Source organism: Onychostruthus taczanowskii, unplaced genomic scaffold (assembly GCF_017590055.1).
Source record: "Onychostruthus taczanowskii isolate IOZ18803 unplaced genomic scaffold, ASM1759005v1 scaffold7, whole genome shotgun sequence".
NCBI classification, from domain to species: Eukaryota; Metazoa; Chordata; class Aves; order Passeriformes; family Passeridae; genus Onychostruthus; species Onychostruthus taczanowskii.
Window position 1 is genome coordinate 10,316,169 of NW_024504786.1, and position 27,509 is coordinate 10,343,677.

Genomic DNA, 27,509 nt, shown 5'->3' on the forward strand with positions numbered 1-27,509 from the left:
AAGAGATTATAAATGAGATTCTGGTGGAGCAGAAAGGCCTTTAATTGTAATGTAGTGTGCACTACAGAATTATCAGCACAGTGTGTTAGTTCATCATATAAAAAAAATCTGATAATTTCCCCTAATAAGCACATGGCAGTTCTTCATATTCTCTCATTACTGCTGATTAGGTATAAAAACAGTATTCTTTTGTTGGACTCTTGCTCAGATCTTGTAGGAAATGCAAGACACTGTAACCCTGTTTCTGTGTTGCTGTCCTACAGACATGGTATTTAGAGAGGGTAAAGCGGTACTTGAATGAATTTTAGAATCTTTATTTGATTATTCAGCTTCTAAGCCAGTTTAGTTATATTCAGTTGTTTTCCTGTTTCTGGAAAACACTAAATGACAGCCTAAGTGTGTGTAAGCAGAAAGAAAGCTAACCCAGAAAATAAAGCAGGGAGCCTAGCTGGTGTCGGCCTAAGTGTGTGTAAGCATAAAGTGTGTTAGCAGAAAGCTAACCCAGAAAATAAAGCAGGGAGCCTAGCTGGTGTCCTGACCTGTGCAAAGCTTTGGTCGTGTCTGGCTGCAGTTGCTCCCTTGGTTTTGGAATGTAAGTGTTGGGCACGTGGAAAGTGGACTTGTGCAAGCTCCAGACCACTCTTAGCCTGAACATGTTCCCGAATTATCTAGTGATTCAGAGCTCAGAAACTCTTAGGTGCCAGAGAAGTAAATTTTTTAGGTTTTTCCGTACCATTCTCTTTCCTAATAATTTTGAGCCAAAAATTCTCACTGTTTCATGTTGTTGCTGTGCCTGAAGGCCTCCACAGAGCTTATGACCCAGCTATGACATTGTGACAAACTGCACCACCACCCCCAAGCTTCAGTGCAGTCAGAAAATAAATAAGTCCCCATTAATTGGAAATAATGAGATGCTTATAACATGTCATTCTCCAAATGCTAGCTTAGCTTGAAAGTCTGTGTGTCAGGAGCAGTAAAAATGTATGTTTCGGGAGTTTATATCAGTTTATCAGGTGATCCACTAAGGACAGGACAAATTACCTAGGCTCCTCAGCATCCTCCAGGCATATTTAGTCAAAGAATTCCCTTATATTTAGAAGGGTCTTTTAAGCAGCTGGCACAGACACCACCACTTTTTTTTTTTTTGTCCCCCTTGTAGTAGTCTGATTCCCTGAGGACATGGGAAACCTTGGTACAAGGCATTCCTCAATCTGACAGTGCTCAAAACATCTCCTCCTACTGCCCTGTAGGTGACCTACTTGGAACCAGCTTGTTTAGCATTAGCTTGGGAAGCTGTGTGGTGGCTCCTGTCAGCTGAATTAGATGTTAGTGATTGCTAGCACTTGCTTGCAGTGGCTTTTGTGGCCTCAGGTCCCTGCTTTCAAGACTGTTCCACATCCTGCTATCATTGGGTAAACTGTAAAAGATGGCCTTGGAACTTGGGCCAGGACCTGGGCTTCCCTGGTGACTTCTCTGAAGAGAACCTCATGTTTTCTGCTGTGCTTTCTGAGCTGTGACAAAGCTTCACAGGAATCTGGCAGATCCAGGTGTGGAGGAATGGGATTAATGTAGGTCCTACATTAATACATTCAGGTAGGGTGCCCAGGCCTTCCCAGATGGCACCTGGGGTGGTTCCTAGGATGATGATTTCCCAGGCTGGCTATGGGACAGTCATAGCTGCAACCAGCTAAAGAGTTTCCTACCAGCAGTCACAGTGCAAGGCTGGGAGCTTCTAGAAACCAAGTCAAAAGGTCAGCTAAATATTAATGTTGTTGTGCCTAAAATTAATTAAGCAAGGAAAGTTCCTGCCCAGATTACTCCACTGACAGGAGGCACCAGAAAAATCATTAAAAGATGGATGAGCAAAGTAGTCTTGGTTTCCCAGTTTTCAAAGCCTTTTACAAGAATGAAGAAAATGCCAAGAAATTGCTTCAGAATGAATGAATGAATAAATAAATAAATCTCAGGAATTATTTGCCAGCTTAGAAACTTAATTATGTTTTTGCTTTCAGGAAGATATCCAACACTTGGCTTAGCACGGGCTGGTTCACAATGACTATCGCATTAGAGCTCTGTGACAGGATAAATGTTTATGGCATGGTGCCACCGGATTTCTGCAGGTAGGATTTATTTTAGAACCATTATTAGCCAAAAAACTTAATGTTACAGATAAATATCTGAATCTTTTAATCTTTTTCCTCTGCAACAAGCCTTTAGTCCTCTTAAAGCAATTAATTAGATGTCCCATGATCTCATTCTGAAAACAACAAACAGCATTTAATTATGTTATATAAAATATTTTAAAAATTTGTTTGTACTGTGGGAGAATTAATCCATCTTGTTGCTTTCTTTTAGTCTGTGAATATTTATCAGCTAAAAGTAATGCAATAATTGGCATGAAATTAATCTGAAGAAAGAAGTACTGGAAAATATTACTTTTAATTTGTTTTCAAGTTCCCCCCAAATTAATGGAGGAACAGTGTTCTCACAGTGACTAGTTTCTAAATTGAACTTTCTGTGCAACTCAAATTAACATTATTGTATCTCTGTCACATGAATGCCAATCTTGCAGCTTCCTAAACAGTGCCCAGGAAATCTGTCCCTGTGAATTTGGCCCCAGAGAATCCGTTCTATGATCCCCCATTTTGGACGTGGCAGGGGGGTCACAGGAGGCAGAGGCAGCACAATTGTGCCAGTGGAAGCTGCTGTCCAAAGAACAGCCTGTGCCCCTTTTCCAGCCCTGTTCTGCCTCCAGCCGTGCTCAGGACCCAGACCCCAGGTCCTGGTTAAGCCTTTCCCACTATGGATCAGTGACACAGGGAGAGGCTTCAGAACTTCTAGTGCTAGACCAGAATTGCATTAGCCACAAGATACCAGTATGAACACAGACACATTTGTATTACATCAGCAGTCTTGATGCTGACATAAGTCTCACCTGCCCACCCAGCACTGAGTGGCTCCTGCCCACAGCCAGTGCTGATGCCATTTGTCCTGCTGGGTGACCCAGGAGGAGATGGAGCCAGTCTGGAACGAGGCCTCAGTGCAGCGTTTCATCACCTGCTCACAAACCCCTCTCAGCAAGAAGTACTTGTTTAAATTTTCTGTTGCAAATGCCATGATCTGTCTCAAGTCTGGTTCACTGGGTAATTCCAGATGCCTTTCAGGGGCAGGGAGGGAAAAGCTACAGTGCTGGGTTAGTCTCAAAGAATGGGACTGCTTTGATTTTCCTCTGAGCACTTACAAGGATCGTTCAGGAATCTGCATTTGTCTTGGGCACGTTGTAGAAATCCCCAAAGAAATCACAGCATATAATGTCAACACTAAACTCCACTTTGTGAGAATTTCTACAAATTATAACAAAATACTGATGATAAATGCTGTGATGTACTGCCAGACTTCATCATGAATTCTCCAAGGAAAACAGCAGACTAGATCAGATATGCCAGACAACACAAATACCTTCCACAGCACAGCATCTTGTTCCTCAGTCATCTCAGTTGGCCAACACATACTACTTCAGTTTCTGTTAAGTGGCTGGTCTGTGTTACTCCAGAAGTGGCTGTATTCCCATGGCACATGGAAGTAATTCTTAAACTGATGATCTAAAAATACAGAAGACAGCATTTTACTGCAAAATAATGTGCAATCCTGACTTTTCAGACAAAGAATAGTTTAGATACACATTAAAAAAATCCAGCTAAACCCAAACAAACTGTTTGAGAGAGACTAAAAATGTCACTGAGAGCATATGAAAGGCTTTCATAGAATCAATACACTGAAATCAAATGGACTGAAATTATAACACAAGAAAGGCTGTAGATCAGTCCTACCAGTGAAAGATGTAATTGTTCTTACAGCCTGCATAAAAAAAATCTCAACATAAAGTACACACACCTGGTAGTAAAAAGGGAAAAGGTAATTTCTTAATCAAAGTAATACGAAATGTCTCTACTTCAGCTTGATTCCCCAGGGGATGAAGAGGAAAATTGTAGTTGCCATGCCTGGAAGAAGCTGTCCATGAAGATCTGTGACAGGAGTTTCTTGCCTTAAATAGAGTTAACCATCTTAGCTGGCTCTTCAGCCACTCATTAAGAAGTGCTTTCTTTCAAAGAGATAAGACAACAGAACAGAATAGCAGAAAAAAAAATTATTCTGTAATTGTAAGCCATATTTCCTGGTTTTCAGTCAGACAGAATAAGAATCTACTATTAAAATAAAAAAAAAATCAAAACAAAAAGTCCCAACAAAACAATGGAAATGTGTGTGTGCTAGGTCGGTGTGGGTATCCTACTTGCTGTGCAACTAAAGAATCATTAAGATTGAAAAAAATCTTATTTCTGTTCATAATTAGTATCACCAAATTTATAACTCAGCAGATAGATACCCATTCATTTTGAAGTATTAATTTGTGGAATAAGTAATGAGTGTGGTGATCACTGTCATGGAACTAAATTAGTGTCACATTTGTAACGTGAAGGACACCTCAAAGGTACCAGGAATCTCATGCTGTTGATTCTGCTACAAATTATTAGCTTAAGATCATTAACCAAACTGCTTTGCACCCGTGCAGGAAAAATAGGTTAGTGAAGGAGTCTGGAGCACAGACTAAAAGATTTGTCACCATTAGTTGCAACAAGGTGTTTTAGATTCATTTTTATTTACTTTCACTGGACACTGAGTTTCATAGCTGAACTAGACTTGGTGTCCTAATTATTATAAATTTCTAATACTTTACAGCAAAGCTGTAAGTAATTTCAAACCCCTTTGCTTGCTGCAGATTTATGCTGTAGTAAGGGTGATATTGCTCTCATGCTGTCTTGTGCATTCTGTAGTAAGATGAAAGCTTGTCCTTCCATGCGCATTGCAAACATTTTTGTGAAGCGTGCACACCTCTCCCTCTTTTGGCCCAAGACAGACAAACCATCTTGCTGTATTTTTTCCAGTGCCAAGGGATCCAATCCAAGCCTTTCCAGATGGGAAGCACTTCCCTCTCAGAACTCCCTTTGGCAGCCCTGCATGCACAGCACTCCTGAACTGGGACATCCTGGATTCTCCTCTTGCCTCCCTTCAGCAGTAGCCGGTAGTGGTGCCCAGATACCACGACAATTCCTGAAGGCACTGCAGGGCTGCTGCTTCCCTTTGTGGGCGCTCAGCAGCAGGGCTGGGGAGGACAAGACAAGCCTTAGTGTGTTTGTAGGAATTCCAGCCCTGTCTGTGGCATTATGGGCAGCAGGGACAGAAGGGTTGGTTCCCTGCAGGACTCAAGGTACTCCTGTACACAAAGAACACTCAAGGCGTTAGTGAGATGAACCCTCTTTAACTCTTCTCCTCTTCATGGGCCTTCTGGAACTCCTAGAAACTTCAAAATGAATTCTGAGCCTTATTTTAACTAATATGAATAATTTTTGTTCCAGTTGTTGAACCAGATAATTTTCCTGTCAGAATCCTCATTTGACTGCCAGGTCATTTTCCATGATAATTCACCTGAAAATTGGTATTTTAAATACTTTAGAGTTTTCTTACCTCTCTCTGTCTCCACTTTCAGTTCTTTTAAATCAAATGCAAAGCAGCAGTTGTTGCTGGTTACATCTCCTGAAGCTTATGAGAAACTGTAAGCTGTATGTGAGCTAGATCTGCTTTTTGGTCCATATGCCTCACCTCATTAGCTTAAGAACAAAATGCATACATGGTTTGGAAAACAGGACTAATTATGGAGGTCAGGGAAAGGAGATCCTGGGAACAGAAGGCACAAGATTATCTAGAAATCTTCATGTCCTGACACAGCGCCTTGCCCATTACTCAACATCTAAATGAAATGTTACTCACACATCAAAATATGAATTATTTTACAAAGTGTGTGAGTACCTATAGTTTTAGAGGATTTAGTATGGCTCTTCATTTCTAAGGAAAGAGGCTGACCAGAATGTGATACGGGGTGGCCTGATTTCCCTGCCTTTTTTTTGTGCTGTTCCTCCAGCTTTTGCTGTAGGTGGATACCATCTGTGGAAAATGTGCACTCAAGTGGCAAACAGTGGCTGAGTGACAGGGGTACAAGCACTTCCACGGGTGCTGTGCTGGCAGGTGACCTGGCAGGAAGCACAGGATATTTTACAGAGGAACTTCCCGAGATTCCTCCCAGCTGTGCTATTAATATGCATGCAGAGTCTGACAAAATACTGATTAATGTCCAGTATCAGTCAGTGATAAAACAGCATCTGTTTTAATGTTAATAAATGAGGTGGCAAGCAATTTCCGTATAGAAATTACTCATGCATTTCATTTGCTGGTGACACAAGCTAATTGCAGTGTTAGAAGATAACACAGCACAGTTAATTTGGGTTATGGTGTACTCAAGCCAGAATTCAAATCCAAAGCTTACTAGCATGCAATCTGGGGGAATCCAGAACTCCCATAAAATGAGAAGGTCCTCCATATGTAAGTACCCTTCAGAATTCCAAATCTAAATGACAGCTTTTGGAATTTAGCCTTTAAACCTCAGTCAGCTGCAGAGTAGTCCTAGAGAGGTCTGTAGCCACCAGCCCCCGTTCCTGCCCTGATCTCACCCCCAGTTCAGGCAGCAGAGCTGCACACAGGGCCTGAGCCCCAGAGGCTGCCTGCACGGAGCTCCTGCCTCTCTCACTGCCAGGCCCTGTGCCTGCTGCCTCTGGGCTGTTTCTGGTACAGCCTGGCAGGAGCTAAGGACATCCACTGAGAACACACTGGTGTTAGTTCAGAGCCTTCCATGGAATGTGGAATCCCTGGCTTCAAAAACACCTTGCCTGGAGGGACCTGCAGCCTCACAGGCTCACTGCCCTGTTAACTGGGGCTGATTTTTCGCCAGGTCTGTTGGAGATAAGATTTCAACTTTACTAATCATAACTTTAAAGCAGTAAATTTATACCAAGCAATACAGGTTGAGGACCCAAAAGTAAAATCCAGCTTTAGTGCAAGAAGGAAGAGCAGTCTGGATGAGAGGCAGAGGCCTATCTGTTGAGTAGTTCTTAACAAAAACACATCACATTACAATGTATCCTATTAGATTTACAGTAACCATACAAATGATTCATTTAAGTGACAGTAAGAGGTCCAATGTATCAAAAAAGTGAAAAATTAATTGAAGATTGAGTTCTAATAGTTGTAGTTTAGAAATAATAAATTTCTACATGAAGGGCAGCTTTAGATTGCAAATACATTTTCTGAAGGTGAGGTGATGAAGGATTTTGTTTCACTCTTATGTATTCCAGTGAGAATATATTTAATAAGTTTAGAATCCATCTTATTCTAGAAATGTAATTTTATTGTTGTTCTGGTCTTGTAAGATTGATTACCATATTGTGTTACAAGGAAGGCAGACTGATCGAATTAAAACGTTAATCTAAGGCACAAATGGAAAGCAGCAGCAATATCATACATTACCTCTGCATATACAATAAGGATAATGGCAAAATAAGAAAAATTAGAAAATTGCGTAGGTGACAGAATTACACAGTAAAAATAATGACCAGCACAGACTACTGACAGATTGTGGATGCATTCCATTGAAAGCGACCTTAAATATTAGCTCTTCAAAATGAAAATAATCAACTGTATATTAGAGCTGACAGCCCTGAATCTGTATCAGATTTCTTGTTCTGTGCTGGGGTCCTGTTCAGCTCAGGCTGTAACACAGAGCAGCTCCAAGGCTTCACTAAATGCTGATGTTGGGAAATTTTCTGCTACAGCAAAATAGCTGGTAGCAGTCAGGGAGAGAGGGATACAATTGGGTAATTCTGTCTGGGACAGCTTGCTCTCTTAGTATTTATGACACAGAGAGTGTGAGAGTTCCTGTCAGCCCAAAACACCTGTGCCCAAAGTAAAAAAACCATCATGGGTACAGATAGAGATTAAAACAAAAGGAGAATGAATTGCTCTGGCTTATTATAATACAGATGTGCCATTTACAGAATGTAACATGGAAACACTGAGGTCAGAACTGCTAAAATGAACTTTATTCTAAAGTATCTAATTGGTGTTTGGCATATCCAACGTGTCACCACGAGTCACTCATCTCCCGCTGGGAAATGTGAACGGGTTCACAAGGTCAGATGGATACTATGGGTGAACTGTTTTAATTTTTAGCTTAGATACATAAAAGCTGCTGTTGTATAACAAAGAACTCATTTGTGCATCAGACGTTTGATAAAAATGCCAGCAACAGCAGGCTGTACCACTGACCTGGCGTGCAGACACTCGCCGAAGCTGTGCTCTCGGAACCTCGCGCAGCATGCTGGGAACGTTCAGCTGAGCTGACGTGACACAGATAACCACCTCCATCTGTCATCTTCTCCTTCTTCCCCAGATCAGGAAATACCTCTACAAGACCTTTAGCAAATCACAATCTAGAGTTAGGTATCTTTTAAGCAGTTTATTTCAAATTTCATAGTAGTAACACAGCCCTGCAGCACTCTCCCTTGTTTCTGAGCTTCTGAGCTACTGCTGTCCTTCATTTAACTGGGAGGAAGAGGATTAAAGGAGAGCAAAAGAAAAAGCAAACACCTTTGCCCCATTCTGATGTATTAGACATGCAAGAAAAAAAACCAGCTACGTAGTTTAACTGGGAGAAAAAGTGGATTTGAGGCCATTAGTTCATTAAAGATAGCATCTTTTCAATCAATGAGAAAGAACATCTTGGGCTTCCATCTATTTTCTTTTTTCCACAGGGATCCTAATCATCTTTCAGTACCTTATCACTACTATGAACCTCTGGGGCCAGACGAGTGCACAATGTACATTTCCCACGAGCGGGGCCGCAAGGGCAGCCACCACCGCTTCATCACCGAGAAGCGCGTCTTCGAGAACTGGGCACGGACATTCGACATCCGCTTCTTCCAGCCAGACTGGAAACCAGACCCGCTCCCTGCAACCCACCCCGGGGCCAGGCCGCTGGCCTGAGGCACGGACACACAGCCCAGCCACGGGCACCTCCCGCGGCAGCAGCCTTGGGAGCTTCGGGCCAGCACGGCAGCCTGGAGGAGAAGGGTCCAGGGTGTGCAGCTGGCAGCCGCAGCAGCAGGCAGGAGCTGGCATGGAGGAGCAGCACACAGCCCGAGTACTTGCTGTTGAACTGTATGAACCCAGTCCATCACCTGTTGGGGCCATCTGACGTCCTGTGTGTGTTTGTGATTCATGAAACACAACCTGAGTGTCATTAAGGGACCGTTAATTCATTATGGCTTTTTTAAGTACGATGCCACTGAGTTTTCATAGTGAAAACTTTCCATATTTATTTAATGAAGGTTTTTATGCAACCTAGGCCAGTATTTTTCTAATTCACAGTTATGTGGTTGTTTATCTTTCATAATCTTTTAAATCCAAAATTAATATTGCTGATGGTTTGAAAGGCCTAGCTTTTTATTTATAAAAGTTGTTTGAAACATATAATTCTATATGGCATGTAATTAATATTTGATCAAGAAATGTTGGATTTCTTCTAAGAATTTTGGGCTCTGTTCCAGCCTAAAGCCTTTAACAGCAAGAGTGGTCCCATGTGCAGATCCAGCTCACTTTACATTCTAACATCTTATGTTAATACGAAAATGGTAGTGAAAATTCTGTTTGATATTAATGTGCATTTGCTGCTGTGCTATTGAGCTGCTGTTTTTTAAATAGGGGTGGGAGGAAGGAGGGCAAACAAAATTTATCCAAAAAAAAAGCCAAACCCCCCACTGGCCATGGCAGCAGCTTCTCATTAAAGACAAGCTAAGGCTGGAGGGGTTCTGTTCTGTTTTGCCTCTTGTATTTCTGCAAGAGGCTGCCAGCAGCCCTCCTGAGGCAACAGACTACAAACCAGGCCACGGCTGCTCAGCACAATGTGACCACATTTCTGGAATGAAGAAGGTAAACTACCAGTTCTACAATACCAGTCCTAGTAGCCAGAAAGATCACAGCACTGCACCTGCAGAAATCTCTGCCTGCCACTGTCCCAAGATCATCACTGATCTCAGAGATTCTGGATCACACTGAAGCTGGGATGTGAAAAGCATTCCATGAGTACAAAATTGTCTCTCTGAAAGGAGCAAAGTTAAACTCTGCATTTTTTTTTTCCCATGAAGTACCTGTATGTGCTTGGTGAGTCCCTGCAAGACAAAGGGGAAAGACAATGCTCTTGCTGTGTATGGAACCTCACAGTGGGAATTACTGGGTTACATGTGGCGTGTGAATAAAGAAGATTTCAGTTACAGTATTACTTTTCCTTTTGCTTCACAAATATCAAATCTCAGTTTTTTTGGAAGTAATCAGTAACTATTGCATGAAACATATCTCAGGTGATGAAAGGTGTCTCTCATTAGAGAAGTGCAAAAGCTAGAACAAAGATACTACCTTTAAACACCTAAATCCAAGAAGCTGAACCTCAGAGGCGAGACACAGAACTGGGACCAAACACTCTCATTTAAACCCCCTTATAACCCGTGGTCTTCCTCTTTCCAAAACTGGATAGCAATAGCTGCAGCTGCCCCACAAATACCCTGATTCTCTGAGGACAAAGTGAACTGTCTTGGCAGGGGCAAACTGGTGTCACCTCTGTAACACTGCCTGGACCTGAAGTGCAAGTCTCCAAGAGCCACTGTCTTGCTGCAGCCCTGCCCAAAAAAGCAAGAATCTCTAATGTATTTTGCCTTAAAAGTTTTATTTTGGTGTTCTTCCTGGTACACACCACTCAGCTTACAAACTGAATGCCAAGTGCATGTTACCTTTCTCTTGACAGCTGGTGTTTACCTCTCCTTCTTTCACTGATGGTGTTTTATTCCTTCCACTTGATTTCACTGCATTCTATAAAAAACAGAATGGGTTTTGAACTAATGGCAGTTTGAACATCCCTTGCAACATGTGTACTGGTTGTGTATCCAGCATATATTGCCCCAATTGATGAAATCTGTCAAACTGATTTACAGATCATTTCTAATGTGACTGCAAGACATGGTACAGATCACAGTAGGTCCTCTGATGCTTCTGTCCCTGTTTTATTACTGATACAATAATAAAAAGATCTTGTCATTTTAAACTAGAGCTCTTAGTTTTTCCATCAGTCAAGGGCTGCAGGATGTGTGTGCTGTATGTTTAGCTATGCTATTGTTAAAATTGGGTCATTTAGAGTACACTGGTCTACTTCTAGTATTCTGCAGAAACAGAGACTTGCCAGAGTCTCTGCAAGACTGCTCAGTGTCAAGTAGATATGGGAACCAATAAGAATATGAAGAAACATGGAATAAACTGTAAGGACACTAAATCTCCTAAGAGAGCCAAGATAAGCATTGTAACTCATTCCTTATTCAGTTTCTTTTAATAGTTCTGTGTTCTTGCTACCCTCATATACATATTTTAAAGCAAACCCAAACTCACTTTAGTCTCGTCAACCTCCTGTGAAGTTTCAGCAAGGTCCCCCACGTAATTACAGAAATTATGAAGGAGTATTATCTAAGTCACACCTGTATATATAAAAAGAAATTTGATGAAGCCAAGGAGACAGCAACTTTTAAACAGATCACACAGATTTACGGGGAACATAAATTGAGTCCAAAAAGCACAAGTTATAAGAGTGCAAAAGAAATGTAAATAACTGTTAAAGCACTGCAATTTTAATTAACAAATCACTGATGTATTTCTCTATAAATTCACAATTTTTGAAGTACAGAATCCTCCTGCATTTAAGCCTGATGTAAGGTTTTATGGCCTAGTTATAAACCAAATAGATTTATGACAGTACATGCTGTCAGCCTAGGGATAAGTAGTATAAACTAGGCATTGCTGCCATTCTCTGCTTTATGCTGTCATCTCACACTTCACTATAATTTGATTGATTCATCATCTGCAGCGCATCATTTCACATATTAAAAGCTGTTGCAAAACAGTGTTTACAGATATCAGCAATTTCCAGATCTATGTTAGTTTAGTTCTGAACTCCTTGCACACCTTTAGGCTTTTACACTTGCCTTTGTCAGGAGATATTTTTCATCTTGAAGAACTGTAGTTTTTATACCATGATATGTGCAGCTGGAATTGAGAATGGAAAAAAACTCTGCAACTAAGAACAAAAATTACCACAGCTGCTTTGTGTTCTGTTGGCTCAGTGGTGACAGCACCATGGTACAAAGCAAAACCATGATGCACGTGGAGAAACCTTCCACCCGAAGTGCTGCAGACCTCAGAAAGTTAACACTTTGTAAGGAAACTGAGGAAAGGCGAGGTTAAGAAATTAAACCAAGTTACAGCCTTGGAACAAGATTTGAGAGACTGGGGGCTGCTGACTGGCAGCCCTGGCTCAGTCCAGCAGAACACACATGTCCATTCACACAGAGCAGTAAACTAATAAAATCCTTATGGAGCTGCTTCTCTGGGACTTGTCCTGCTGCATTTTCCAGGCAGACTTCAAAGGAAACTAAGTGATTTTTACCCAAAATACCTCTTAAGGTTACAAGGAAACAGTAAGATAAAAATAGCTGGAAAAGCACTGGAGAATGGGGTGAGGGGAATCTAAACATAGCTTTATGCCCCTGGAATACGGAGATCACACTCAGGCTGGAGCTGACAGAGAGGAATGTCCTGGCCCAACAGCAATGGTTGTCTTGCACAGATTTCTTTGCAGTATTCTGTAAGTTGACTGTAAGTGCCACAAAAACTCTTTAAAAAAAAATGCTGATAATTTCTGTAATGAAAGTTAGTTATTCAATCTGATGCAAGGAGATACAATTTCTAATTCAGTATAAAACATAGCTTAGGAATAAAAAAAAAAAAAAGCAGTTAAACAGTCAAAGAGTACTTGTAAGGCAGCAAAAGTTAAAACATAGCTTAAGAATAAAAAAAAAAAAGCAGTTAAACAGTCAAAGAGTACTTGTAAGGCAGCAAAAGGTACAGCAAAACAAAAGGAAGTACAGAAACCTTACAGGTACCAATACTTCTGTCTTCCCTGGACTACCAGTTCATACTGATCACTTTGAATTTCCAGCTGCCTGCTGCAAAGGCACACCTTGCATATAACAAACATATGATTTTGTAAGAGGAAAGGAAAAAAATTAAGGACAATCTTGTTTAATATAAAACTAGGAAATATTCTTTTAAAAACTCTAGGCAATAGGAAAGGACAAATGTCTAAGGTGGTGTGAAATTTCTCTCTGCTGAAGCAGAAAAATATAAAATTCAAAGACTCTTTTATAAAATTACTGTCAAATGGCACTGCTTATGCTAAATACCCTTAAAACCACTAGACTGTTAAATGTTTTTCACACTGAAAATTACACCAAAACACGAAATGTCAAATGATGCCCTTTGACCACCATGTGGATGGAGATTCAGCATAACAGCAGAAGCAAAGCTGGTGATTTCACCCGGGCCTCCACAGCACAGGCAGAGTGGAAGCAGGCCCCGAACCAGCATCCCCTGGGTGCTGAGCCCCCTCCAGGGGGGCAGTGGGGAGCACACGGCTGCACAGCACTGCCAGGAGGAAGGGAAGGGACACATCCCTTTGTCCTGCCTGGCACTGAAGGCCAGGCCACACCAAAGAAGCTGCACAGAGATGACCAACACACAGTGTCCCTGTCTGCTATGGAGTGCTTTGACCAGGAGTTGTCAGGAAAACAGAACAGACAGGAAAACTACAGACAACCCCAGCAATCCAGACAAACGGATGGAAATCTGGGAGAACAAAATCAGGAGTCATAAAGACAGATGGGCTAAGATGTAATGCAGTTTTTGTAAGCTAAACCCTGCCTTGTAAAATTATTGAGTGTTCTTCAAGGTTCTCTGAAGGGGACAAAGGGATCCAAGTGATGGATCCGCTTGGAATTCCACAACTGGGTTTGCAAATGACTTCCAAAGAAGTTGCAGTTAACACAGGAAAAAAAAGAAAGATCCTCACCCTATAGAACCTATCTGAACATAGGCAAATAAAGCTAAGAGGATACAGCATCATCTTAAGGATACAAGCAGAATTCCACGGGAAAAATGTCACAATGTATTTTCCTCTATTTTTCTGTGCTCTTCCCTTGGTATCCACCATAGGCCATTTCTAGATGCAGGACACAGGAGCTAGACTGCATGTCCAAACAGTTTGCTTCTTAAGTTCAAGGGATTGTTGTAAAAAACATCACCAAAATAATTAAGGCAAGTACAATTCGAATATCTATTTAGCCTGCTGGCCACAGCAGCCAAACTGGCTCAGTATTGGCCAAGGCTTCGGTGTTACTCTCACACAGACCTGAAAAGAAAGAAAGGCAAAAAAGTTAAATCTATAATCTACCTGGGGAAGAAGACATGGCACAATCAAACATTAATAGATATACATCACTGAATGGAAACCTTAATTATCAATTTAATCACTAAATCAGGCAAAAATCCTCATTAGGGGAGAAAAAGTAACTTGGTCTTAAAGAACTTGCAAGTGAAATGAGTTCTAAGAAATGCTGATCTCAGACTATGTCATGCAGCCTATGCAAGTTTTCATTACAAAACACAGACACTTTCAAGATACATTTCCTGAAAGCTTTTTTATTTTAAAAAGTTCACAGAAAGAGGGGAATCAGAAATAAATTAGAGTCATATAATCTTCCATGAGAAACTCTCTCAAGTTTTTTGACTTTCACCACTTAAGAAAAGCAAAAAACTATTATGTTTATTATTATGATACAGAAGTGCTGAAGTGATGGTTGTGGCATGTGTGATTCATTTGTGGAATACTGAAAAGAAACTTCTGCAGGACAACTATTGGTACGGAGCCCAAACTCTCTGTCAGCTGCAGCCTGAGTTTGATCTTCACATGGTTGAGAAAACACTTTCATTATATACACTGCTTTTTTCTGCAGTTCATAACTTTATGGATAAATTAGTCTCTTGGGTGAAATATTTTATGCTTGTCTCAATCCAAAGGTTAATTAGTCTGGAAGCATGATAAAATTCTACCAGCTCACACAGAGCTCTGTAACACAGACAGAGCCGAAGATCTGTGCATGAGGACACTGATCTTTCTTGTCCCAACCCTTGTCCCACACTGCACCATATACAAAGGTTGTCTTCTCTCCAAATACCACAGACTCTGAAATGCACCATTCTCACTTTGTGGATTGCCTTCCACTTCATCTATTTTTATCAAGTCCGAATAGTCCTGACCACATAAAAGCTTTTGACTTCATAATGCAAAGATGGATGAAATCTTCACTATTTACCAGAAACTAGCAGCATCTCACTTCCCCAGCTATACTGAAAGAATAATTAGGGAAGCTTTCAGATCAGAAACTTCCTTTTTATTCCTTCCCTCTAAGCATCCATCAGAGAAGAGAAAGCAGCAGTTCTCTAACATGAAAAAACCCTTAGTGACATGCAGTATCAGGATTGCCAGGGCTGCAGACTTCTGCCCTGCCTCAGCTGGGCCTTCCAGTCCCTCTCACAGGAGTACAGTGCAACAATAGCTCCCTCACCTTATCACTGCACAAATCCCTGTTCCCCCAGGATAAACTGAACCTGGCCTTAGCCCCTTTGCAAATCACTGATTGAGTGCAACTCAGCCCCGCTCCAGCATGCAGTGATGCCCCTCTGAAGGCAGACGGGGCCACAACTTCCATTTACTCCCGTCGATGGGGTAGCTGAGAATAAAAATCCCTGACTCTGAAACAAGAGACTGAAAGGGGCTCAGTGCAGGCACTCAGCAAGAGAATTAGACCCAGCCTACATTTGCTTTTCTGTAGTCAATAACAGATACCAGCTTTCAGGAGGAAAAAGCAACCGAGAGAAAAAACCTTCCACTCTCTAGAAGAGACACAGCATCACTAATGATGTTTGTAAGGATACCTGTGAACAGGCTCTGGTATTTGCTTATGCCAAGAGAACAGCACTTCATCAGAACAGTCATTAAACATGAAAATATTCAGCTGGCACAGACCAAGAAACACAATTGTCTCCCCCCTGCTCAGGTTTCTTTCTCCACTCACTTTTTGTAGGAACCTCACTTTTCAGTCTGTAACAGAAGCACAGCTTAGTCACACACTGTGTCAGCCTTTGGGCCTGGTCACAGGCACTCCAGGGCACAGGAGAGCACCTGGATGTAAGTACAACCCTACTGGGGACTTACTTTTTCTTCATTCAATAATAAAAATGCTTTCTAAGATGTGATCCTGAAAGAGAGCTGAAAAACTGAAATAAGTACATCTATTTTTATCATCCATGAGTGTTCTAAACAACATCTTAAAACCACACTGCAGGACCTGTCAGTGCAGTTCCACAGTACAGGGTGCAGACATGAATACTCTGAGTTTTGCAGGCATGGGCACGCTTAGTTCACAGACCTATCCATGCAGAGTCACAAAATGCTGAAATTCAATTCTGCTCAAAAGGTTCCCATGCAAAGAAGCATCAGGAAACTGCCATCTGGCTTGTCTTCTGGATTCCATCAGAGAGATCATCTGTGCACCTTGGAGGAGGCATCCATACTGCAAGGCACACTTGGCCTGCAGAACACAAAACGTTTGTGACTGAGGGTGACGTGGCTGGCTCCCAGAGGCCACATCCCAAACTGAGCTTGAAGGCCTCCTGGGGCAAATGAAAAGGTCACTAACTTTAAATAAAAAATAAATATACAACACACGTTTACAGACAATTCTGTGACATTCCTGCGCTTGCTTTCAGACCGTAACTGTTCAAGGAATACCAGCTATCACAGCATAGAAAACACCATCTCATAGGTGTAGCAGAGGCAACTTCATGGTGTCTCAGAATGATCCATTTCAACTCCTCACTTCTGTGCATACAAAAATGTTAAAAATGCCTGAAGCAGAGTTTGCTGCATTCCAGTCAAACTGTTGTTCTCACTTCAATTTAATCACCTTCACATGCATACTTACTGAGTGCCTTATTCATAAATTGCATTTTAATAACCCACCTAATTGCCTCCTTTTCCCTAAGCAGATAAGCTTTTAAAAAGACAGAATCTTTGGTATCTACTGCTGCTGGCAAAATTCAGATGAGTTCTGTAGATGTTTCTATCACTTCTTGCAAAAGGTGGCTGAAAGAGGGAAAGAGAAAAATTGAATAAGGCCCGAGGAGTCCAAATAAGTGTTACTGCAAATGAAGCAAGGCACAAAGCTCTATCAACTTGACTTTGTACACTTTTTAAAGTGTGACAAAACTTGCCTAGAAAATAAATATTTGATTAAAATATTTACTACAATTGAAAAAGAGTTGGATTAGGAAAGGAAAGCTAAGCAAATCCTCTAAGAAATTCTCTAAGATTAATTTCTATACTGGGTCTAGACCATTTCTACACGATCTGTGCACAGCAGATTTTACTTTATTGTTGTATTAGAAATTGCTCAGGGAGAAAAGAAAAAAAAAGGTTTTCTGATTTTATGAAAAGTCACCATTATATCAGATTTTGGATATGAAGTCATTGCTTTTGAAGGACATTACGCAAAAAACCACCCCCAAACCCAACACACTGTGAATAGACCCAGACATCCAGCACCAGGAATGCTACTCAGAGCCATCCCACAGAGTGTTTCTCTTTCCCATTAAGTGGCATTGTTGTTGGCAGGGAGGATCTGTGCACCAGTTACATAAAAGCTTCTGATCAGCACACTGGGAAGACATGTCCAGTATTACCTACCCCACAATATCAGTGTACAGAACTATAGGCACTGTAGGAATGCTTTAGTTTTAATCCCTACTCCTGGGCCTTAAGCCCCTGCTACTGAAAACAATCCCAGCTCTTCACCAAGAAGTGCCACAAAGAGGTGGAGCAGGCAAATGTTTACCTTGCCATAATGGATCATTTTGTACCTTCAACATCTCCAAGCCTAGAAAATCTTTGGAGATAAAAAACCAAGGCTTTAGTACTCGAGCTGCACCACACTGCTGTTTGCTGTTCTCTGGAAGCCTCAGTGGCTTCTCCACAGCCCTCCCAGGCTCACAGGGCTCTGACAGTCCTCCTTCTCTCACCTGAGGCTGGGATGCCACAAGCAAGTTGGAAGAGAATAAAAAAGGACAAAAATGTTTATGCACTCAGATTTGTATGTGCTGTGCAATAGGAAATGCTCAGAACCATATTCTAATAAAAATATACGGACTCTGATGTTATGTGTGATTATAGATAATTTCCAATAACTTTTAGAGATATATGTATAGTACTTACACCATGACTGCATCAGGTAAACTTTATTCTGGTTAAGGTAGAGAACAAGTTCCAAAAGCACGGGGCAAAAGCTTCTCCTCACTGACTGATGTGTTTCTACACATGCACAGATTTGCTCTTCTCTTCACAAATATCACTGTATTATACAGACAAAACCCTTTTAGCATACATTCATCAGTAAATGTCCAGGAAGAACAAATCAATATGCCAAACCAGAATTTACAAATCACAGGCAACAAAGCACATTTTCTAGGGACTCAGAAACTACAGAATACAATGGTACAATTTATAATGTTCTTCATCCTGATGCCACAATCGATTTTCTTCAGTGCAAAATCCAGTGCACTGAAAATTCTGAAAGCACCTAAGTTCATATTATATGCAGTGAAAATACAACACCTATGAAGGGTTTCTAATGGACATGGTGAAGTCCTTTAACGTTTTTTGGCCTTCTTTTTAAGTAGATTCAGCAAGGTCATAATTTTCGTTTTACTTTCACCAACTCATAGAATTCTAGACTTAAAACTGCCTAAGGTGAAAGGACTGATCTAAGGGTTTTATTTAATGGGGAAGAAAAAATAATAATAAAAAAGAAATCAATGTATTCCAGAGTATTTTTATTTTTGTGAAGAAAAATAAAAATAATTTCAATATGCCATGCCAAAGTCTGTGAAGTGGGTTAAGTTTTTATTGACAGAATGACATCTTAAATAACGTTCTCCACAATGTCCAGTTCTTTAGTAAGACGTGACTTAGCTTCTAAGATTTTCTTCAAAATATGGTGGAAATTTTCCCATTTGCAATCCAGAAGCAACCACAGAAGTCCTGTTACTGGGTTTAGGTCCTGCCCTTTTTTAAGCTTAACCAAAAAGAAACTATGCTCAGAAAAGCATTAAAGTATGTTTAAATCAAGAAAAAGTGAAATAACAGTAACATTAAAACCATTTTTTAGAATCTTTCCAGAAAAAGGGGCAGAAGAGATGGCTTCAAAAGAACCTTTAGAAGTGAGATGTCAACACAGTGTTTGAACACAACCATAATCCACATTCAGATAACACAGGAGCTACCCATGAACCCAAAGCAGCAGCCAATGCAAGTATCTTGTTTGCTCCAGTTCAGAAGACATGTTTCATGTGCTTGATTCCATATGTTTTGAAGAAAACCATGATGATCAATGCCCACAGTCCTAAAATAAATCCTCCAGGAGGATGCCAGTCCTTTTGTTTTGGTTTCTGGAAAAAAAGAAAAAAAAAAGAAAAAAAATATTTGTACTTAGTTCTTACAATAAGAAGTTCACTGTGTTTATCAACTGCAAAAATATAATCCTTGCAGTAGAACAAAATAAGCTGTATTTCTTCCTGAAGTAGAAGCATCTTTGTGATTGATGGGGAGGGTAATGGGAGGCAAGTTGCCACTCAAGCAGAGAGGGTAAGTACCACAAAAAGGCCACTGGAACTGTGCCTCAGACAGCACTTTGCCTGTGTGTATTGGTATCGTGGGACATGTTCCAACTCATTTGTTTCGACAGATTTTCTTGTATTTGGTCTCATGTTAATACAAGAGAAGAATTCTTTAAGTATGAAAAACAGCTCCTACAAGTGAAAATGTGAAAGAGAAAAGAGAGTGTTGTTTTTCCACTACCTGTTTTCTACAGCTGCTTTTGTACTCAGAATTATGTGAATAAATAGATATCTGACCACATAAAAAGCGAAGACTCATCATTACAGCAATATCATAAAACAAAAGAGGATTGTTTTCAATGTCAATCACATTTCCCAGGGGCCTCATTGAGTCTGTCTTTCCCTAATGTAGAAATGTATTGTGCAATTCAAACTTTTGCCCCCCTTCAACAAATTTTTCATCTTCAGTAAAAAGCCATACGCAGCCTGCAATTGAAGGCCTTTTCTGTCTCACACATAGCAGCTAGACAAGGTAAAACTTGCCTGTCTTCTTCCTTCCCTTACTAAACCAAAAATTCAGATACTCCACAGTCAGAGAATAGAGAAATGGATTGTAGGAAGTAAGAGCTGCCATGTACCCCAAGATCTCTCTATGGGGCTAAAAATAAGGTGACTATATGAATGCAAATTTTAGTTAAGACTATCATGACAAAAATATAGAATTATAGTATTTAGAAGTATAACAGTCCCTCAGGCCTGTGCCTGCTCTTGCCCTCAGCAGGTATGTTTTACACATCTCCCAGGCAGACAGGGATGATTTACTATTATGATAATAAATACTGAAGCGCTTGCTGAGATTTTTATTCCTGCCTTGCTGAAAGATTTGCACCATTTTGTCCTTGTGCAGAATGAGACACAAGGGGTACAGACCATTTTGATTTTGTTGCATTTAAGTCAAATTTAAAATTCTCTTTCTGCCAAGTGAATAACTATTACAAAAGATGTTGCTGTTTTAATTTCAGCATCAATCCACACAGAGAAGCTTGCTGTTCTCTGCTAAATGTACCAGGGAGGCTGGTGAACTTTAATGAAAGAAGGAACAGTTTGCAGTGTCTGTTCTTTCAAAACAGCTTTCCTATCAACTTAAAAACAATGTTTGTTGACTGCTCAGCTACCACTTTATAAACCACACATTCTTAGCTTAAGGATTTTTCTGTAAGTGCTGCAATTTCTGCTGTGCCTGCAATTAAAAAGTAGAACAAATAGTCGTATCACCTGAGACACCCAAAGAACTTGGCAGTCTGAAATATTAATGATTTTACTCTGATACAGGAATCACAAAACCAGCATTATAATTCACATCAACCACAACAAAACCAAAGATGTGAGCAGAGCAGGTGGCTCTGTATGCAAAGCACTGAACTCCCTGAGCAGCACCCGTCAGCTGCAGCGGGTGCTGTTGGTGATCTGCCACCTCGCTGATACTCACAACTGCACATCTCCACATAAACATCCCTGAAAATCAACTCTGCCTGTTCAAAAGGCTGCCAGCACACCTTGCTTCTTAGAGTAACAGCACATGACACTTCTCCACACAAAGGGACTTTCTTGTTTAAATCTTCCTAATTAACCTGTAACTTCGTATGCATATTGCAGTGCCTGTTCCATCAATCTCTTTGTACTATCAATCTTACCCTTCTTGGATCTCAGACAAGTATCTTACCACAAAGTGGCACCTGACCCTTCAAGACAAATGACTTCAATTTGCAGCCAGTGACACTAAAAGCCTCTCTTTCCTATTTTGTATAGAACACGTAATTTAATTTCTTTAAAGAATTTATATGAATAAATATTTATAAGGTGATCTATGAGTATGGTTTTACATTTTGTCATGTCTTGTACTGAAGTCTCCATGGAATTGTGCAAGGGAAGAGAAGCCAGTGCAGCAGTGGCTCTGCACTGGGAAATCAAGGACACGTATATAGTCAGTTTAAAGTCAGGGGATGCAATGTTAAAATGTAAAGGATTAAAACCATGAAGGCATGACGAAAATTATATGAGGCTGTATAAGAGCTACATACTCAGTAATCTTAAAAATAAATTATCCTAATAAGAAAGATTTACAGACCCAGAAACTGAAATATACACATAAATATTACACCACAATAAAAGGGCAAAAATATTCAACTCTGTTGTGTAAGTCAATATCTCTAAATGGTTAATTGAGCACAAAATCATACTGAAATAGGCCAGTATTTTCCATGAGGACATCAAAACCTTATGAATATCTAAAATGGGATTACACAGATTCACATTTAAATCCACAAAGTATACCTGCAAGAGCTGAAATACCTCATTTCATTTAAATTAACTTGATCATAGATTCCCAAGAGAGTTCACCACTAAATTAAAAATATAATTAGTTGTCAAACTAACAAGTTCATCTTTCTAAAATCCTAACAAATACAACACAGAAAGCATCAATAACAAAACTCTGCCTAGGTGGGCGCATCAGCTCAGCAGCAGAGTGCTGGAGTTCCTTTACAAAAAGCTGCTTTTGGCAGCTGTGCGTGGGCCCATCTGCACAGGACATGGAGCCACTGCTCCCATGACCTGTGCCAGCCAGCTGTGCTTGTCACACGGGCTGGCAGGGCCCTTCCAGCTGTGCCCCTGCCAGCACAGAGCCAACAACTCCTTCCCTGGCAGCACCGGGGCACTGGGATGGGATGGGATGGGATGGGGACAGGATGCCCTCCCAGAAACACACAAGTACCTCACCCATACTGCTGCAGAAGCTGCTGTAGCTGTTTTGTGTAGGCAAAAGGGGAAGAGTCACAGACATTTCTCCTAATGGGAAAGACTATTATAGTAAGAAAGAATTCACTTTAACATCAAATGAAAATCCTTTTTAGACCCACATACTGGAAAAGGGTTTAGAAAAGCCAGAATTTCTTTCTATGCTTATACCAGTTATGTGGCCACAAGCCAAGACAAACTATCTCTTTATATCAATTTTAGGACTGACCAGATAGCATTAATGTAAGTAAATTTTTTCACAGATTCCAAAAAAAAAAGTAGTTCTCCTATGACTATTGCCTAGTTCAGAGTCTTATTTCAGCAGACTTCGGTGACATTCAGGCAATTTTTACACGTCAGGCCATTTTCTCACTTGCAAGAAAATGCTAAATGGACCAAAACCATGTTAAGTGTCATTGTATTTTGATCTGCAATTTATTACCTATCACTATTATGTTTCAAATTGATGTGAGAATGTGTACTACAGACTGGTTGCACTACCTACAGATGACACAAAACTTGTTCATATTTGGGACTGCTCTGGAGGAGCAGAGACAACTTTTCACTCAAGTTATTCTGAATTTCATTGTGGTACCCACCAGTAGGAACTGCCTCTGTAACCGACATTTTTAGGTATTGTGATTCACACAACACAATCCCATTCCAAACACCCTCGTTATTCCCACAGTAAGGGCAGTAATGCATAGGTGAAATGCACATTCAGAATGTACAATCTGTCATGAAAAAATACATTTAGCAGCTTAAGGACTAGTCATTATGGAATTGCTGGAGATTCCAAATTAAAAAGACAGGTAGCTAAGCAACAGCAAGCTTCCTCCTGTGAACAGTTTTTTGCTGTACACTCTCTAGTTCTGGTAGACTCATTATCCTGTGAAACCTAAAAACAGTTAACAGAGAGTTGCTCCAAGTACTGTAATTAAGGAGAGGATAAAACAGTGTATTTTCAAACTGGATGGGTCTATAGGGACCTGAATGGAAAGTATCCAAGACTTTCAATGAAGGTGTTTCATAAAACATGCAATACATGTTACTCCAATTAAAATGTGCTTTATGAAAAAAATAATTTTAAAAAGCTGAAGTGTTAATTAGAGGAAGAATGGTTTAATTTTAAAATGTTATATCACAACAGAAATAAGACTTAAAACATCACATATTAACATTTCACGTGGACAACACTGTCTAAAACTTATCTACAAGGATAAATTCAGAAGACTGTCGGATTATAATATCCAACAGTCTTCCAACAGAACTCTATCTTAATGTTCTCAATAAGCCCAAAAATATTGGTACTGAAAGCTTTGGGTTAAACTCACAATCCACATCTGAATAGTTGCAGCCCAGAAAGCCGAGCAAGCAGACAGGAATTAAGTAATTACCAAATGAAACAGAGATACACAAATTCTTCTATCTCCTCCAGTCCTCCAGTACCTTTTTCCAAAGAGGGCTTTAAGAAAGGGTGCAAATGCTTAGAAATGAATGTGCACATCATCCTTGTTGCAGGGGATGTTCTCCCCACCTGAGGAAGACGGTGTGTATTTGTAGCAGGAGTGTAAAATATCCCTGTGCAACTACACAAAAATAACACATCAGAAGCACTGGGTGCCAGTGAGTCCATTAAAGCGGCAGCTATTGGATTTCAAATTAATCCCTGCTTAATTCTCACTGCACTTTCAGCACTGAGTGTCCTAGACCCAGTTCTGGCCTATTTATTGCAGCACACGTGGTCTAAAACATCCGAGGGCTCTGATGCTGCCTGGCAGGCAGCAGCAGCTACAGCCAGGAGAGGGGCTGTGCACATCCTCTGTGGGCTTCTCCATCTCCCCTCGTCCTGGGGGCCAGCAAGCACTCACAGAAAAATGAAACACACTTGTCTGTGCAGTGCCTGCACTCACTGGGGTGAGTGAATTTCATGTATTTTGGGGGTGAGTTTCCAAATTTTCTTCTTGGTCATTCTCCCTTTAAATTAATGTTTCGTTTTCTTCCACTGCATACCAAAGGTTTTCTTTCTTGTTCCTCAAAGTATCAAATTTTATGTGAGGCTCTGTTGTAAAGACCAGTATAGAAACCTGAAAAAAAGATGCATGTCTCAAAACAGGTCTTTGAAATTTAAGGTGAACCTCAAATCCAAAACTGGAACAATCCACTGGCTTCTCATCTCAGAAAACTGATCTCAAACTGAAGCAAATTCCTTGGAGAAGATAAATTCTGCTATAGAGTGCACTGTGCCAAGAGCACACTATGCATTTCCTAGAGGCACTCTCAACAACTCAGGTTTACTTGCAATTTGGAATTTCAAACTGGGTAATCCTTTCAATTCTTATGATAAAGCACACAACAAAGTTTCTTTTCAGAATGAATTGATATGTATCACAAGCAAATCACAGCATAAAATATGTCCTCAAAGCTTTCAGTGGAAGTCTGCACTTCTAATTTGTTGGGTACCGTTTGGATTTTGGGGTCCTCACAGGGGAGTGGGGAAATCAAGCAACTGTAGCCACCAAGTAATAGTTTAATCCTTTCTGTGCCCACAGCAAGATTAAAGTCAAAAGAGAACTCCAGCATGAACGGTGCCTGTTAATCTGCAAAACAATTTAAAGTATTTTTGTCTAATCTCCTGGTTTGTATTTATTAACCACACTGCCATGATTACTGATATCTCCAATATTAATAAAATAATGAAGTTCATTCATCAACAACAAAAACTCACATAGGGTACAGGAAAAAACAGCAGCTAAACTAAATTAACATCAATACCAACAACTCCATTTTAACATTTACTTTGTATAATCATTGTAATAGGAACAATACTGTTATGATAGCTTTACTTTTTCATTTCCTTCTAAAATTCATAATCTAGAAGGGCTTTTTTAAAATGAGCTTCTACTTATTACTGCCTACTTTCAGATTTATCTCTTACCATTTCACAGCACTGTAAAGTGCTTTTAGTGGTTTAACAATTATTCACTAATCTCCCAACCTGTGATACAATACATAATATACAACTTCTAATCAAAGAGAGCCTTGCCAGCACCTGGGGCAGTTGAATTCCCAGACAAGTCAGTGCTCAGCTGAGAGATGCCCACCCAGCAAACACAATAGGGATTGCACCAGGGGGACTCCCAGCTGCAGGTGTGTGATTTGCTACACCCAGAAAGAACACAGAGACCATTCCTACCTGTCCTCAACAGCCTGGCACAGGGCTGAGCTCTCACCTGCTCTGCTGACACTGAGCTACATACTGGAATTCACAAATGCTTTAGAGAGGAGATGAGAAAAGTCCGATTAGGTTGTATTTAGAAAAAAAAAAAACCAAACAAAACTGCCTCTATTTAAGGTATGCTAAGCAAATTGTTCTTTATATTTTAATCAAATTCATACCCATATATTAAGTCATGATCATAATTTTCCACAAAGGCCACCTAAGTCAACAGCAAATATATGAATTACATTTGCAAGCACAAAGGTTCACACCAACTGAAGCATGCAAAAATACCAGATGAGCAGCTTAATTAAGTAGACTTGGTATTCAAAACTCAGTTACAGCTACTTAGAAAAGCATGTTCCTTTTTAAATACGTTTATATTTAATTAATTCAAACAAGAGGAGGATTATTAGCAAAAACAAGACTAAAGACAAGAATTCAGTGCTCAGTGTCACACCACAAATGGAAAGATAAACTCCTTGAGGTGCTTACAATGGAGGGAGTCAGAAAATGACAAAAACACACACTGGTGAGGCAGACCTCAGCAGAGAGAAACCTCCAAAAATCATCAGATTCAGTGGCAAGTCACTGCCACTGAAACTGTGGGTTAAGCAGACAGAGAGAGCAGAGAACAAAGGAGGTGAAGGCTGCTAGAGGGACAAGAATATTTTGTATTCACAGAAATACTGTGTATTTACGTAAATAGGGCCAAGCTATTCTCAGAGCGTAGGAGAATGGATCGCAAGCAACCTCGCCCTGATGAGTTGCACTGTAACAGCCTTGCCCTTAACAGGTCCCAGCCATGTCCAACAAGGATGGGTGTTACACAGAGTGGCTTAGCTGCTAGGAGGAAGAGTCTGCTGGCCGTGCTGTGAGGAGGAAGGGTCAGGCAGCTGTGCAGGGGACAGGAAGGAGCCGGGCGCTCTGCACCAAGAAACAAGTGAAGTGTTCCATCCACCTCATCTCCATCCCCAACGCGAGGTCTGCAGCCACATCAGAGAACTGTTTTCCCAAGAGCAGGCACTGTTTCATCTGGGATCATTATTCCAAGTACCAGCCTCATCCAGCCCAGCCCTTCTGAGGAGCACAGCCCTCCTACTTCCTCCTAGGAACTCAGACTTGGATTTCCCTTAGCATCTCTCTGAACCACAAGGTGAGTCCACTCAAATGCTTTTAAATCAATTTTTCCAAGGAAGGTTTTACTCCTAATCTTATAAAATTAATTGCATGCTTAGAACTTCCATGATGAAATGTCATTCTGAGTATTCACATTCAAAGTTCTTTTTCTGTTTATATAGAGAAACCATGATGTTAATAAATTATTATGCTGTTTCTTTCAAAGTAGTAGTGATGGTTCCAATCACACTTCTGTTTCTTATGTCCTGTAAGTATCTATTCATTTACTGCCAGGTGACAGGCTGTATTAACAGCAGATGTTAGACTGCATTAGTTCTCATACCAAATATGCCACATTGAGTACAAGATCTAATCAAATACTTCAACAGCTACATTTGAAATCCTTATACACATAGTTTTTAATGTCCATTTCTCAAATCTCTACAGCTATAATTTAAAATGTTCTCCATTACCCTAAGCTCTGTGCTGCATTATATGCATGTGCAGTAAAGCTCGACATTTTCTAGCTCCAGTTTGCACAACTTGAAACAGCATTACAAAAGGCAGGCATGACAAAATGAATGGAGGGAGAAGCAGGGCTGAGGCAAAAGATGCCTTCACACTTATAAGAGCAAGATCAAGTATGGCTGTACTTTTAACGCATTTCATTTTCATTTTCAGAGACAAACCAGTGAGTAACAGCTGGTGACAGACCGGTTTGTTCCCCACCACCGCCCAGCTTTTACAGGTGATTCTGTATTCAGTAGTCTTGAATTCATAAGCCAAACAAGTGCTCTTACCCAAGTTTATGTTATATGTACTC

The 27,509-nt window shown here is 40.5% G+C and overlaps 2 protein-coding genes across 2 annotated transcripts in view; one reads left to right on the forward strand and one right to left on the reverse strand.

The window, feature by feature from the left end:
* ST6GALNAC5 (ST6 N-acetylgalactosaminide alpha-2,6-sialyltransferase 5) overlaps positions 1 to 9,064 on the forward strand; it is a 65,396-nt gene extending 56,332 nt beyond the window's left edge. The window contains exons 4-5 of the mRNA XM_041421588.1: positions 2,013 to 2,120; positions 8,700 to 9,064. Coding sequence (XP_041277522.1) covers positions 2,013 to 2,120; positions 8,700 to 8,931 — 340 coding nt within the window. The 3' untranslated portion in view covers positions 8,932 to 9,064. The remainder of the gene's footprint in view (positions 1 to 2,012; positions 2,121 to 8,699) is intronic.
* Positions 9,065 to 18,753: 9,689 nt separating this feature from the next.
* The window catches only part of PIGK (phosphatidylinositol glycan anchor biosynthesis class K), a 62,699-nt gene continuing 53,943 nt past the window's right edge, over positions 18,754 to 27,509 (reverse strand). The window contains exon 11 of the mRNA XM_041421849.1: positions 18,754 to 19,383. Coding sequence (XP_041277783.1) covers positions 19,267 to 19,383 — 117 coding nt within the window. The 3' untranslated portion in view covers positions 18,754 to 19,266. The remainder of the gene's footprint in view (positions 19,384 to 27,509) is intronic.